This window comes from Pyxicephalus adspersus, chromosome 11 (assembly GCF_032062135.1).
Source record: "Pyxicephalus adspersus chromosome 11, UCB_Pads_2.0, whole genome shotgun sequence".
Taxonomy (NCBI): Eukaryota; Metazoa; Chordata; class Amphibia; order Anura; family Pyxicephalidae; genus Pyxicephalus; species Pyxicephalus adspersus.
The window spans coordinates 28,867,953-28,883,599 of NC_092868.1; the positions used below are offsets into that span (position 1 = coordinate 28,867,953).

General features: G+C 36.9%; 1 protein-coding gene across 1 annotated transcript in view; it reads left to right on the forward strand.

Moving 5' to 3' along the window:
* The first annotated feature begins 137 nt into the window (after positions 1 to 137).
* The window catches only part of LOC140341065 (epsin-1-like), an 18,792-nt gene continuing 3,282 nt past the window's right edge, over positions 138 to 15,647 (forward strand). The window contains exons 1-7 of the mRNA XM_072426587.1: positions 138 to 276; positions 3,049 to 3,120; positions 6,955 to 7,041; positions 8,060 to 8,354; positions 9,389 to 9,544; positions 12,037 to 12,138; positions 14,694 to 14,927. Of these exons, the coding sequence (XP_072282688.1) occupies positions 145 to 276; positions 3,049 to 3,120; positions 6,955 to 7,041; positions 8,060 to 8,354; positions 9,389 to 9,544; positions 12,037 to 12,138; positions 14,694 to 14,927 (1,078 nt within the window). The 5' untranslated portion in view covers positions 138 to 144. The remainder of the gene's footprint in view (positions 277 to 3,048; positions 3,121 to 6,954; positions 7,042 to 8,059; positions 8,355 to 9,388; positions 9,545 to 12,036; positions 12,139 to 14,693; positions 14,928 to 15,647) is intronic.

The window sequence follows — 15,647 nt, forward strand, 5'->3', positions numbered from 1 at the left end:
TGTCTGTGTCTCTGCATTTTGTGATGTTGCTAATATGCAGCTGTACCAAAGATAATTTTGTGTTTGCCATAAAAATTTAGTTTTTCTAGAGCTGTTTTTGAAATTTTTAATTCATCATTCCTTCTTTTTTTTTGTTTTGTTTTTATGCTTATAGCATCCTCTGCATCAACGATGAACCCAACAACAGAAGCAGAGCAGGCATGGCCTCAGAGCAGTGGGGAGGAAGAGCTTCAGCTCCAGCTAGCTCTGGCCATGAGCAAGGAAGAAGCGGAGCAGGTAAGAGCAAAGGTAAATTCAAAAAGGAGACTTTAAAAATATTTTCAAACAAAAAATGTTATGATTTTTACACAAATGTTTTCCTTAATTATTTTCATATTTTCAAAAGGTGATTTTATATTATGGTAACTGATATTACGGTTAAAGTTTGTGTTTTAAATACTGTGAACATGCTGAATATTTTTGCTGTTTAATCCATTAAAAAGTTACAAACATTTTTGCTGTGTACTTTAAAGCAGACCTGACTGTAAGCTTCCCTACAAACATCTGCAATTGATGGCTGTTTTCCTAACGCAATTATGTTCCAAGTTTTCTTCCTCTACTCTCTCTATGTACTTTTTGAATAGGATATGCTCTTCTCCAAAATGTTAATGCCCCATACCTAGGGAGGATTAACAGGCCCGGTTTCTCAACATCAAGCGCGAGGCTGTACCAGTGTTTAGTAGCCATTTTGCCAGGACTTAAGTGCTTCTGAGGCGCAGAATATGAAAAAGGAAGATCTATGTAACAGCTTGTCCAATGAGCATTTTTTCTAGGGCTACTCCATGTTTCCATTATGGAATGTAAGAATTGTTTATGAACTATACGACTTCATAAACTTGCCTGTAGCAAAAATGAACACCAGAATTGGTTTTATTGGTACCAGCCTAAGTTCTAGGCATTTGTCTCTCAAATGCTGTGATGAGGTTAGTATTTAAGTATTCAAAATTGTACATCATTCCTTTCATTTAACATGAGAAATCTCTCAATGCCACTTAGGTAAGTTCAGGATTGATATTAGAGAACTTTTAAAGCTGATACCGCTGACCCTCCTATTTAATTTACTAGTTCTCTTGCTCTGTTGAGGATCTAATAGTGTAAGTACATTACCTCCATACCCTGATTCAGGTTAGTAATAAAGGCTTGGAAAGTTTTGAAGCCAATGACAGCCAAGAAACATCTTTGAAGGAAGATGCAAGCAGTGGCTGTGCTTTAATTTCTCTAATTTAAGTAAACCCTTCATTAGGGAAACCTTGGGATGAAATCTCCTTATCTCTGTACTCATTCCAGGTCAAATGACACTAAGTAATGAAGTAATTGGGTCAGTTTTCATTATTCTTGGATAATAGGCTTCCTTTGCAAGGGGGGTATGATGATGAGTTACCATTACGAATTGAAAGTGCAGACTCGAGGTAGTCGATCTTTTTCTCATTACCTCATTATTTTGTTTTTGTTTATAGGCAAATGACTTGATAAGTAATAAAGCATAATGATTGTCGGCTTTGATTGTCTGCATGTCAACAATGGCTGCTTCCATTGTTTTTTCTCCACAGTTTCCTTTTTAAAATTTTCCAATAATTTGATTTTTCTTTGGAATTATGTTGTATTAGTGGATACTCTGCTTCTGTCTAACCATAGATTAAAGGACTTTCAAGGGTAAAAGCCAATACTGATTCTCATAATTGGGAAAATTCTATAGACCTAGGGTACCTGCTGGCATGTTTGAAATGTTTAGAATAATAGAAAGAAGATTTAACCTCCTTGCTGAAAGTATGCATTTTAATTCATTCACAGGCCAGAAAATTTGTGCAAAATTTTTTTGCCATTTTACTTTTTACAAATCGCTAAAGCCTCCACGTTTTTCCTATGACTTCACATAATTATAGGCCTCCAGTAATTCATCCCTCTGTAGTACATCACATGCTGATAGGCTTTTGTATTCAAAACTGAATGGAATTTTTTGTAACGCTCCCTTACACGACAAATGACACTGAGGAAGCCTTAACCTTCTTTTCACATATTCCTAATGAAGTAGGCCTGTCAATTGACACAATATTTTGGATGACACGGAACAAGCTAACATTTTTACAGTTTGAGGGGTGTTTTTTTTTTGTTTATTTTTTCTTTGTCTGATCATGTCCTTTTCGTTGAAATGACAAACTTGTTGCTTCTACAGGATCTGTTTGAGTTTTTCTTTCCGTTGCTTTTAATAAATTTGTATTTTCCCTTGTACATTCAAAGGTTTTCTGCAGATGAATTACTATGCAATAGCTCTAATTAAAGGTCAGAATCTTGAGCTGTCCTGAAAAACCCACTTCACTTTCCAGTAGGCCTGAGTATCTTTTACTGGTTTATGCAGTTACATTAAGATAACTGTTAGAGTTCCTGTTTAGATCACAAGGAAGGATCCTACATTTCCCTTTTCTGGTTCATAAACTTTTGTCCTTCCCCCTACTTCCTGTTACCGGCATGTGGCATTTTTTATTTTTTTATTTTTGCTGAGGTTTGGTTTACCTATTTTTCATTATATTTAACTGTTGTGTTTTGGTTCCTTTTTTGGTTTAAAGGCCATAGTATTCCCAGCTTCAGCCTTTCAGACTCTACCTAAAGTTAAACTATGTTACTTTAGTAGGCATTTATGGCTTGTTGTGCACTTCCTCTTAACTTACCTTGTGCTGCCATCCTATTATCTAAAGTGCTTTGAAATGTTAGCATTATCTAATGAAATTCATAAACTTTGTTGCCCCTTGAATTTATGTTGACCAGTCAAACCTTCCATTCAGCCATACGTGGGTTACTGTTTCTAATTATTTTAGATTTTGTGTTCAATGTCCTTAAACTATTTTAGAAGATCTGAAGCTGTGGTATATATGGCCTCTTACGATGTTTTAACTCATCTGTCCTCACTTCCCTATTTTTTCCCCAGTCCCTCTACGTGTTATTTTTTTTTTTGTGGTTCTTTTCCCACCATTCTGGTGTGTCTTGTGCTTTTATTTTGTTTTTCTTTCCCAGCCCCCTGCTGTGTCCGAAGAAGAGTTGCAGCTTCAGCTTGCACTTAGCTTGAGCAAAGAGGAACACGACAAGGTAGAGCTAATGCGTTTTTGTAACCAAAACCCAAATAATTCTAATAGTAATTATAACAATCGGTCCCCTGACAGCAGTCTGTCCATTCTGCTGCTTTGTCTTCCAAATTCCTAAAAGACCAGATAAAATTTAGGGTTCTAATTAACCCCAACTAACCCCTATCTGCCTTGCTTTTCCTGACCGCTAGCTTAAGTTAAGTTTGAGAAGAGCTTGTATGTCAAGAATTATCCACACAAATATTGGTATTTCAGTTTTGGATAGATGGCTTGGGGTTGCTGACCACACATGCATGAGTTATTTATTTATGTATATGGCATCTATGCATATTTATGCAATCCGCCATGGCGGATGGATGACATCAAGAGAAGCCACATTCTAACATGGAAGATTTTCGCCAAGATCAACCTGACCCACTTGGGAGAAAATCATCTGAAGTGTGCAAGTAGCTTAAGATATAGACAACTCAGTCTCTCCACTTTAAACTCTTCAATATATACGCTGTTGTATTATTGCTTGAAAAAACGTGTGGTAATATGGAGGGGAGTCTGTATGCCTTTCTTTATAATAGATGTGATGGTTGGGTTTCCATGATCTTTTGACCATCTCACCACTGACAGGTAAGAGTGGAGAGAAGATACAGTATTCACCCCTTTTCTTAGCTAAGACTCATCTCCAAATATACTACACTATACATTATATGGGAAGGACACCAATAATTTCATGGTTTATACAGTATGTAGGACTTTTCCCCAGTGCAATGCATTTTGTTGGAGCTTTTCCTATTGGAAACACTCTCTTTTTTGTCCATCCCTACGCTAAAAAAAAAAATAAAATAAAATGGTGCAACTGGTAAGAACTAGCTACTGTTGTAGCTTTATTTGAAAATTCACATTGCTTCTTACTTTCATTAAATGAGTATGTCAAATATAATTTTTACCTTGATTTATTGTAATTTGAGCTTTTCTTTCCAAAGCTTTTTGCAGTTTCAGTGCTTATTCTGGCAATTATCTATGGCGCCTTTTGTATGTGTGCCTGTTAAATAACCATGCTAACTTTTTTATGTTGCTTGTGTGTTTTGTATAGATTTCAATACTGATGATTCTGAAAAGCTTTTGTGACAGATACAATGTGCTCAATTAATGTTTATCTACTGCAGAATTTAACTGTAATGTAAAAATGTTATAAATTAAGGTAATTCCAAAAACTACTTTATTAATGATTTAAAAAAAAATAAAATAAAAAATAATGTATGTGTGTATTTTAAATCTTGGGATTCTTGTTCTTGGAAAATGGAATGAAAGGTAAGTGTAAAAAAAGATGAACAGCACTTTGAAATTCAAGTGTTTGGTGTTCTTCTATTCCTCACCTAATATCCATCGAAACGTTGATTTTGCTAAACTGAATTGCACCCCTTTTTATTCCATGTTAAATTTGTTACATTTTAAGTTGAAGCTAGAAGCAATATATAAGCATTACAATAAATTCAGTCTCTGATATTATAAACCTTTCTGCCAACTTAACTGCTTCTGCAGTTATTCAATTAAAAAAAAAAAAGCTTGTTGCCATAGCAAATTGGTAGATGAAGCATAGACAACTGTACAGTGCTTTTAGACTTTTTGAAGCTATTTCTTAATGTGTATGCAGCCAGTTTACAGCCAGATGCCCTTTATTGGCAATGACGGAAGAGCAGGGGATCTCGCAATGCATATTTTAGTTGTCCCTGTTGAGACCAGTGCTGTGTTAAAAAGCACAAGTAATATCCTCATTGTATTGTCACAGCATGCTTGTAAATACCCCTTTATAGTTTTGGTGTTTAACCTGTGCCTGTGATTCTGCTACAGCCGCTTTCATCACTTAAAAATGTCAGGCTGTATATGAAATTAAACTAATAAAATCCATTCACTTCCTGGGTAGTACTAATGATCCGTAAAACCAGGCAGAACTTTTTTTATTTAGTTCCTGGCTCTTTAGGGACCACAGAACCTTGATTTTAAAAATGAATATTGTAATGCACCAAGTACATGTCTTATAGGCAGTATGCATGATATACAATACCAGGCCTAGTCTCTGCTGGCTTTAGTCACCTATTGAGAACAACTAGGCAGTATGCATGGCTGCTTTTAGCTTTTGCCTTTCTTTGCTTCAGTTTCAGATCAGACTGCCACATTACTTTGTGTTCTGACATTCAAGTAACACTTTAATAGGAGTCTCAAAATTCAGTGCATATGAGGAAAACACCTGTCACGGCTTTGTGAATCACTCTCGCCCTCCTGCACTCCATTTGGTGAACATGCTAAGATGATTTAGCAGTACTCTCTCTATATTTTACCACTAAAGCATAAAGAGAAGGGCATTATACCCACCTCTTGCATTACATTGGGTGAGGCCAGCAAAGCCCAGTAAGCAAGCAAGATTTTCAGCCTGTTGGCTCCCCCTTTATTTGCACATATTTATTGAATGTTGGGACATTGTGGAGCACAGGAGATTTTTTTTTCTGGTTTACGTCTTTCACACCACAGGAGTTTGTGATGATGTAAGCAGTCACCACAAGGCAAAATCTTAATTATTTGGGAAAGTTGTGCCATTTATTCATATAAGTGTGCTAGGCTCATTACTTTAGTCATTTTCAAAATAAGGTTCAGCTGTCCTTTAAGATTTTGATTACGTTTTAGTAGTTTCTAGGTTCATAATCATGAACCACAATATGTCCTTTCCTGGGACAAGGACATAACATTTGTGTTTAAATGGTTTGCATGACAATTCGACTTCCAATCGACAAGTGTTTCTTAGCAGACCATTTAAAGATCATTTAAGTGACGGTTATTTCCTCAATCCTGCTTTATGGCTTGCTTAACTGTTAATGATTACCATAAATTGACCACTCAGCCTTCAAGCACAAAGCACTGTGTTTTTCTTTTATTACATTAATACTCTGTGCAACCCTAATGATAATTTCTGCATGTTTGGAATTATTTATTAATCGAAATGGGGAAGCATTAAAAGGCCTTTTTCATGTTTTTTAATGCTTTCTGTACCTTTTCCTTCAGTTCCTGTACAGCAAACACATGGGAAATGTCCCTTTCTGTGTATTGTATTCTCCATATAGTCCCTTGCAATATATTTTTAAAGCTATTGACAGTGTTATTGGCAATATAAATAAAGACCTATATATCATGGAGAGCAAACTGAAAATTCTGGTTATTGCCGTACCCTTTTGGTCATTAAGCAATTGTTGACTCGTCTTCCTGCCCCAAACTGCAGTAAAACCTCACATTTGTTGTATTTGTTGCTGTAATCCTTTCCATTGGTTTGTTTTAATTTTTATTTGGAACCCCCCCCCCCCCCCCATCCTTCTGCATAAGGAAAGTAATTGTTTTCCCCACATATCATTTTATTTAAAACTGATTTTTTTTTGCTATTCTTTACATCCATTTGGTATCATTACATTTTCAAAAAAAGCAGCAATCTTGCTACATTATTTTTAGGCAGTTTACTAGATCATATAAATAATTAATGAAAATTTAATTGACCACACCAGTAACATTTTGGGGAACCATATATAATTGGATTGCAGTGAGTTCTAAAGTGCAGTCCCATGATATTAGGTCCAAGCTTTGTCACATTCCAGAAACGTGTAAGTTAATAAAATACAGGGGCAGCTGTTTGGCTTGTTCTTTTAATGGAAGGAGGAGTAATTTAGCAGGATTGCTGTATTCACACGTTTGTCAGAAAGATCATAAAATCTCTGTTCATATTGTCCATGTTGACTTTAGTATGGATTCTGTTTTGTATGCAATGACTGATTGGGACTATAATCTTCTTTTTTCATATTAGGAGGAGCGAATCAGAAGGGGGGATGACCTCAGACTTCAAATGGCTATTGAAGAAAGCAGAAAGGAGGCTCCAACCAAGCAGGAAGAGGTGACTTTTTTTATTTATTTATTTTTTTTATTTTTTAACATTTCTTCAAGATTTGTGTCCTCTTTGTGGCATCTCCTGTGGTGTCTTGGCTTCCATCTTATTGGCACTGGATGGAATGCGACCACCTTATTTTTCTTTCAGGTTCTTTTTCAAATCACCTGAACTCGCACTGTGCAGGTGAAAGTTCGGGTGACATTTCTACCTGCAAACGTTAAAGGACAAAAAAAAAAAGCACCTATCCCAAAAATGAGGACACATGCCAGATCTCAGGCATGTGCCAAAGGAGCAGCCCAAAGCCTCCTGGAATATGTGACGTGAATATCCCAGGAGGCTGTGGGTTTCCCTTTCAGCCTTTAGCACTTCAATGGTAAAGACGGACAGGAAGGGAAATAATAAGTGATCCACTTTAATTCATGTTTACTCTTCTGTAAATGAAATATAAAGCATAAATACATAAAATACATAAACAGCTGTATAAACCCAATCACTGAATTTGTCATATCAAGTTTTAAAAGCAATTTCAATCATTAAATCTGAAGCTTCCTGAAAAATTCCATAGTAAATCTGCCATTAAGAATCTTTTTAAGACTGTTCCTGTTAAAGGTTGGCAATTCTTTATCATGTTTTCTCAGTGTTTCTCTCACGATGTTACATATGTTTTATGTAGTACAAGTGACCATGCCAACACTTGTTGTAGAGACGTCTGCTGTCGTCACTATTCGCAAACCCACTATATGTTATGACATATAGTTAACTGTAACTCATACATTTTGGTGGGGAAAAGGCTGCAGATCAACAAATTTTAGAAAAAGGTGAAAGCAAGGATGCTGCTGACATTTGTCATTTATACAGAGTTCACTAACTGAATGTCATAATATTAAGGTTTACATTTACGTTAAGATTTTTGTTTAGATATTTTTTTTTATCACTGGGTAGACTTGTTGCAGACTTACAACATCATAGTTTGTTAAAATCACATGTATTCAGCTTATAATTACATATTTGGTTTATGTTGCAGTCTTCTCTTATGGACTTGGCAGATGTATTCACTCCACCTGCTGTAGCTGCTTCGTCAGATCCATGGGGATCAACAGCTGCTCCTTCCTCAGATCCTTGGTCTGGGCCAGTTACAACCTCTACAGTACCTGTTGTGTCTGACCCATGGGGAGGCCCTCCAGTGGCTACAGGAGCAAGTACAGATCCATGGGGTGCTGGAGTCCAGTCTGCTAGTTCGGCTGGTGACCCATGGACAGGAAAACCTGCAGCTTCTACCATTGAAGCCAAGCCTGCCTCTGATCCATGGAATCCAGGTGGTAGGTGTCTTTATTCTTGTGATAGAGGTGTGGAACAAAATAGAAAAATGTCTTGGACAAACTATTTATGCTTTTACCTCTGATTCCCACAAAGTCTTAATTGTATAAATTAACAGGTTTGGATGCACACGTTTGTAGGTTTACTGTTAAAATTGTGTGTTCCATCTTCTTTGTATTATGTCCAAAGTGTCCCTTGTCTTTGGCTACTGAAAAGTACTGGGTGGTGCACCCCACTTACATTTTGAGAAAAACCTTAATCCTTGTAATGCTGTGCTAACCGCCTTGAACAAATAGTGTTCTACTGTAACTAGAGTTCATCTTTAAGGTGGTATCTTTAAAGCTTTTTATAGACCATTAAAAAAGAAGAAAAAAATCAGAATCTTGTTCTGCCGTGTTTGTGTTGGTTTCTTCCAAGCACTCCGTTTTTCTTCCACATCCAAAAGACACAAGTGAGTTAGGTTAACTGCCTTCCCCTAAAATTCGCCTTAGCCCTTGCAAAATGGCACATGACTATAGTAGTGAAATTAGATTTCACTACATTGTAGTGATATGACAATGGATTTTTGTAAAGTGCTGGGTAATAAATATCTGGGTAAAGAATCAAGTAAGGGTTCCCGTATTACAAAGAAAGACATGCATTAGTTTGTCTTTAAACATGATCAAAGTAGGTGGATCAGGCACTTGCCACTTCTGTAAAATTGCATTGTTTGGAGCCAAATGTAGTTATAAAGGTTACAGGTCCAAACAAGTGAATGACAAGATATGTTTAGTCTTTCCATTCTCAAAAGCTCAAACATGTAAAAATGTGAAATCCTCATTAAAATTAGGGTGCACAATAGAATCTATTTATAAAAACTTTAAAAAAAATAAACACCTTTTTTCCATGAACAGAATACAAGGTTTTTATATTGTTCTTCTCTGTCATCCTTCCTGCTGATTCTTTATACTTTAGATCCAGTAATAAAGGTCTAAAGTTACTGTAATTGACACATTTTTTGTTTGTTTACAGTTGTGTATCTCTTGTATTTTTAAAGGTGCCACAGCTACTGGTAGTGTGCAGACCAAAGATCCTTGGTCCTCAAGTCCATCCATGGCAGCTAAACAGACTACAGACCCTTGGGCTCCTGCTGCAACATTTTCTGATCCATGGGGTGGATCACCTTCTAAACCAAGTACAAATGGGACCATAGGTGAGTTCCTTTTGTGGACATTGATGGTTCAAAGAACTGCCAGGGAGATGAACACTTAGCTATTGTATTTCCCAAATTGATGATGCATTTTGTCCTACTAGTGAGCTTGCTTCACGATTATCCAGCAGACAGTAGCTGAATAGCTGCCTGTCTGCAGCTGTAAGTTAAAGGGATCCCACTCCCTCAATAGAGAATCCTGCAAAATGCAGGTGAAATGTGCCGAGATCAATACCCTTCCTAAAAACGTCCAAAACATTTATCACCTCTATATGGGGTTATGGACAGAGTACCTGTTAGGAATATTGTGTATAGCATTTTAGCCTCAACAGAACCCCATGTAACTACATAGGATAGAGACTACTATTTTTCATTTGTTATCTTTATGTAATTTACTATCTTTTGTAAATTTATAGGAGTGTTACATTTAAATAAAGTTTGCCAGAAAATAATTTGGGGTTGGCAATTTGGGAGGCAGGGGCACAAAAAGGATGAAAATGTTATTATTTTTTTTTTATTTGTAAACTCACTCTAAGAGGTTATTTCCCTTACACGGAAAACCTATGGTCTCCTTTGCCTTTTCATAGCACTCACTCGGACCTTTATTTGACCGCTGAAAACCCCATAGTGTGGAAAAATGGCTTTTTATACATTAAGGCCTTATCAAGTGTTGGAAAAGGCATTGGTAGCATTAGACAAGAGTTGGCTATAAATGCTTGAGAAGACTGGGTAGTTTTCTGAGCTTTTAGAGAATGGGATCTTCTTTTTTTGTTTTTTGAAATTCATATGGTTTTGTCACCAGCAACCTCTTGAAACCTTTACAGCACTTGAAATTGGCATACTCTGTCTCATCATTGTATTTTTGTTGTCTTGTAAAATTGTGAGCAAGGTAAATATCGAGGGAATTGGACACTTTTAGTTAAATCAGCCTCATGTTACGTAATAAACTACTTTCTCTGTTTTGGCTCTGCCAGATTACAAAGGGTTGTTCTGGAAGCCACACGCAAACACTTGTTTTCTGTGTGCTACCCTTATGCCAGGAACAGCGTGCACTTATACAGGCGGATCCTGTTTTTACATATAATGTTTCTTCCATATTGATAGCTAATCATCAATGGTCAAGTGAGTAACACTGGGGTTGCTACAGCTTGCTGCTGTAAGACTCCAAATATATGTAATAACAAGATGATGATTGTCATAAGTGATGCTTGTGAAGTGTAGTTTTGTGTTAACCAATGATCAGTGCGGTAATGAGGAGCAGATATTACCACAAACATTGCTCACAATATAAGAAGCTTTAAAACCCCTTTACATTTTACACCTTAAGGGGGGAAGGTGTGGTATGGTGGCGATATTTGCACTTGGGGACAGGTCTCTGCAGAGACAGGGAAACTTAAGGACAGGTCGAAGGGAGGGAAACTGTATGAGCCAGAAAGTACACACGTCAGATGAAGATCACCTGAGATGAATGGTCATCAGGCTTGTGTTAGTTGAGAATCTGGCATGTGTAAAGCTGTTAACAGACATTCATGCAACCATCAGGGTGGATTCATGAATGGTTAATCAGAAATGACCACTGTACAAGTTGGTGTGGAGTAGAGCATAGTGGGGTGCCCTTTCGCTCGTCCTCCCCCCAACCCCTCTCCATAGAACTGAGTAGGTGCTGTGTGTACATTAATTGTTCATTCATTTGTCACTCTTTCTAGCAACAAAAAATTTAGATGTGTATTACTGGTGCTAGGATTTAATTAATGCAGCAACTTCTAAGGATATGTGCACATGTCTAATTTTTCTGCTTAAAATGATCTTTTGTGATGGTTTCCAGTGACAGATGAATGAACAAGCACCGTACACAAAGCTGCACTCTCCTTTATATAAAGGAATTCCCCCCCCCCCAACACGTCCAGTTCTTGTCTGTCCCCCATGCTGTGCCTGGACAGCTCCTCTTTCTGCTCATTCTAGTCTCTCCTATTAGATACCTTCTTGGTAGCGTATAAGTAGCTCCAGTACACCTGAGAAACTCATTGTGCTTTATAAACATACCAGGCTTTGCAAGATTGTAACATTAATATGAGCTCCAAGTAGTTGAGCCATTGATATTTTCTTGGAGATTAGTTATAAGTCTGTAGAGGCACACAATATTGTCCTGGATATCCACCAAGGCCTGTTGAAGCCTTTGGTACACTATAGGTTGTGGTTATCTTTAGTATGCCATCATTGCATAATGTTTTGTCTCTGAGTTATAAGTGGTTTTACGGGTAGATAGTATTGTTATCTGGTGTAATATGCATCCGGTGTAATGTCCAAAAACCAACTTTTATTGTTTGTTTTGTACTAGCTGCATATTTATATAATACTTTGCAAAGTTTAGTTCTGGTTCATGAGATCCCATTCCCCTATTTTACCTATTTGTTTTTTGTAATTTTTGTTTGTATTTAACATGTTTGTCTTTATGTATGTATGCTTGTCTCCGTCTGCTCCTCCTGCCTCCTTAGCCAGTACCACCTTTGACCAGTTCATCAATTCTGCAGATAAGGATGAGTTTTCGGATTTTGACAACCTGAGGACCACCCTTCCCCAGTCAGGAAGCAGTACAGGTTTGGAAACGCTCTCTTTCCTGCCTGCTTGCTTACTGTCATTCCATTTGCTTTCTGCTTAATGCTTCCATGTTATTTTTTTGCTATTCGGGCTGCTTCAATGGGTTTTCATTTCTTTCTGTAATGCTTGCATGAGTAACAATTTGTAACCGCTAAACTTAAAGGTGAAATCCAAACTAATCACTACTTTAATCAAAAGCTGCTTCTGCTCACCGGTATTCATAAAACATATACAATACCTTTAATGGATATTTGCAACCATATCCTTGTAACATGAGTGGCATAAAGGGGTTGTCTGTTCCCATGGGGTTTTTATAAGTCACCATATTTTTCCACACTCCTAGGGTGTTTGTGGTAGAAGTTTTCAACTTTGATTTTGGAGCTCAGCACATCCTAAGCAACATCATAACAGTTGCTGTGTTGTGTTGACTGCATCTCAACTTTGGGCAAAGCAAATCAAACTTGGCAATTGTTTGTCATTCCATTTTCTCAGGAGGTCAGCAGTTCTTCAAAAATCAGAGCGAAAGGGGGGAGGGGCATCATTCCCAATTCCCATTGTGCCTGCCTTTTGTTTTGTTTTTGTTTTTTCAAGTGTCTGCATTTTGTTCTGGATACACTACCTCACCCAAAAGTACTTCCCCATTTATACCTTCTTCAGATCTATTTGTTTAATATCCAGTAAAGTCCATGTATGGCTCAAAACGGGTTGTAGTTTATATTGAAGCATAAACCTTCACAGACTGATCTTATTTTAGCAGTTGTCTGACTGACCTATGAGAATGCTCTTCTCTTAAAAAATATTTTTTATTTCTGTATATAAATGGGTGGCCAATAGTCCATTAGTACAGACTTTTCAGTAAGTGTTTGGGTTACTTTCATCTAAGCTTTGTGCATATGGTTTTCAGAAAGGTGTGTAGCTGGTAAAGCTTCAAACCCCTCACAGAAACCTTTAAACTATGTATAAGACTTTAAGAAAGCATACAACTTAAGGTTAGGGATGTTAAAAACAAGGATTTAGGTTACAGGTATATTGTGAAATAGTCTCTGCACATTTCAAGTGGAACTAATCCCACTTTATATTTACCTGTCCCTGTACCATCTTGGGTGTCGCCATCTTCTTCCTTCACCTGCTGATCTTCATGATTGACCAGGCAATGATGATTTATCTCACACACAGGCCTTGGGACTTCATTCAGTGCCAGCAACTTCAGAGGAAGCCGGAATTTGCCGGGTATCCTGGCAGCCAGTGCTGAGCATCCGGCAGGTAAGAATGGTTATTGCAGAAGGGACATTGCCTGTCCCTTTCTGCAATAAAGCTCTGCCTGATCCCAAATTTTTCAAATCGAACCTTCAGTAGGACCCCCCTGCATTTTATAGCAACAGACTTGATTCAGTTTTTGCTAATTCTCTATTGTAGGGTTATTTAAACAGTTTTAAATGCTGGAAGTTTAATGAATAATGCACTCTTTAAGATTACAGTTTAAGTCCTTTTAAGCAAAAAAACATTTTACTAATACTCATATAATTAAAGTAAGTATTCCTCTGTTACGGGTGAGGGTTGGTTAGGTTATATTTATATGTTGTGTGGGGATGGAGATAGATGAAATAAGGTTTAGTTAAGGTGTTTATTCTTTATAGCAAGACTATACTAAGGAAGTATGAAGTAAATCAGGCAGTCTGACTTCTGATTTGGTTGGCACAAAATAAAAAAATCATAGGATCAGGGTGCCAACAAGGCAGTTGGCATTTTCAGGAGGAGATTAGCAATGAAAACCCCATCCATCTCACTACAAGTCTCCTTAACACGTGCTGTCATTTGGTATGGTGGTGGGCTAAACTTTAATTCAAAACCACGTGTGACAATTTATAAAGAGATTCATTGACATTATTAGTTTAATTGTATTGCTATAATTATTGCCACATACAGATACCATTAAATTGATGTAAAATTGTATGTGGTTGATCTACATGCCTGCATCAAAAGCTTACTAAACCAGTCAAAAGGAGAGTTTCTTTTTGTATTTGTTGTTTTTTTATTTTATTTGCAATAGATGATTGATTGAATGATCGTATTGATACATGTCATGTCTTTGATACATGTAAATTGCTTTGTCTGACAGGTATTGCCTGTGCAATTATACAGAACAATGCTTCAGAGTATAGTTCTATAGTGTTTATTCACCTTAATATATTGTTTGTTTTGTTTTTTGTATGTGACTATAATCTTCTGTATCAGAATTATAAAAACTCTGAATACGGACATCTTCTTGAGGGTCCCCTGGCTACAATGTTGATTTATTAGCTTCAGAAATTCAAGGGATTTTAAATGGAAATCCATTTTACTGCTAACTATCATTGTTTTGTAGGTTTTGTGTCTTTCTTTACTGTCAGATTGCATTATCCATATCTGACTGAACTGCAAACTTCATTGTACATTTATGCATTTCTGCCTTTTGTTTTTTTGTTTATTCTACGTTGAGCATCCAGGGGCCAAGAGATCTGCCCATATACACATTTTATACCCCACTTATTTTTATTCTGTTTGTCTTTAACAGGCGAGCTTGATCTTCTGGCTGGAGAGGTTCCAGTGTCTCGCTCCCTTGGATCAAAGAGTCCTGATGCCTTTGACATGGCAGCAATGAGCAGCTCACTTTCTGAAAGTTCCAAGCCAACCCGGAAGACTCCAGAATCCTTCCTTGGGCCAAATGCTGCCTTAGTAGACTTGGACTCCCTTATTTCAAAACCCGCCCTTCAAAATACCAAGACCTCCAATCCCTTCCTTGTAACAGGTTAGTTACATGTTGCACTAGATGTTTTTCTTAAAAAGCAAATCTCAAATAATTAAAACACTAGTGACAGGATCATTATGATTTGGAAGCCAATCATCCAGATAATACAGATGGAGTAAATGGTTCACAATAAAGATGCTTTGTCCCTATTTAACCCTTTTCTGTGTAAGAGGCATAGTTACAGATCATTGTTATCCAGAGAATAGATTAAAAAAAGTTCTGCAATGGAGAAACAAAGACTTTGTTTAAAAAGGCAAAAAGTGTATAACATATATAGGAATCAAGCAGCATCCCTTCCATCTGTTATGGCCAACCTTTCATTTCCTGTGTATAAACCTAAATACATTCATTACAGCATAATGAACAGACATTTGTGATCTTTTTCAGCTCTTCTAGTAGATGTAGATTTTTATCTTAAACCTGGTGAATATTTTATATTAAAAGAGATGTCCATTCTCCAAAGTAATATGATAGTGTCCCTTCAGGTTTTAGTATGAATAAGAACAATGTGTATTTACAAAGTATACAGCAAACCTCCTACTGCTTTGTTGATGCATTTAACAACAACAATCTTAACCACCTAAGCGTTACACTGAGGTCTAGATTTCTGTACCAAAAGTGATCCACTGTTTTTCATAAAAATTTTTTTTAAATTGTAGACCTGTAACTTACAGAAATATGTCCGAACAGGGGTTCTAGTAGATAATATGAATATAAAAA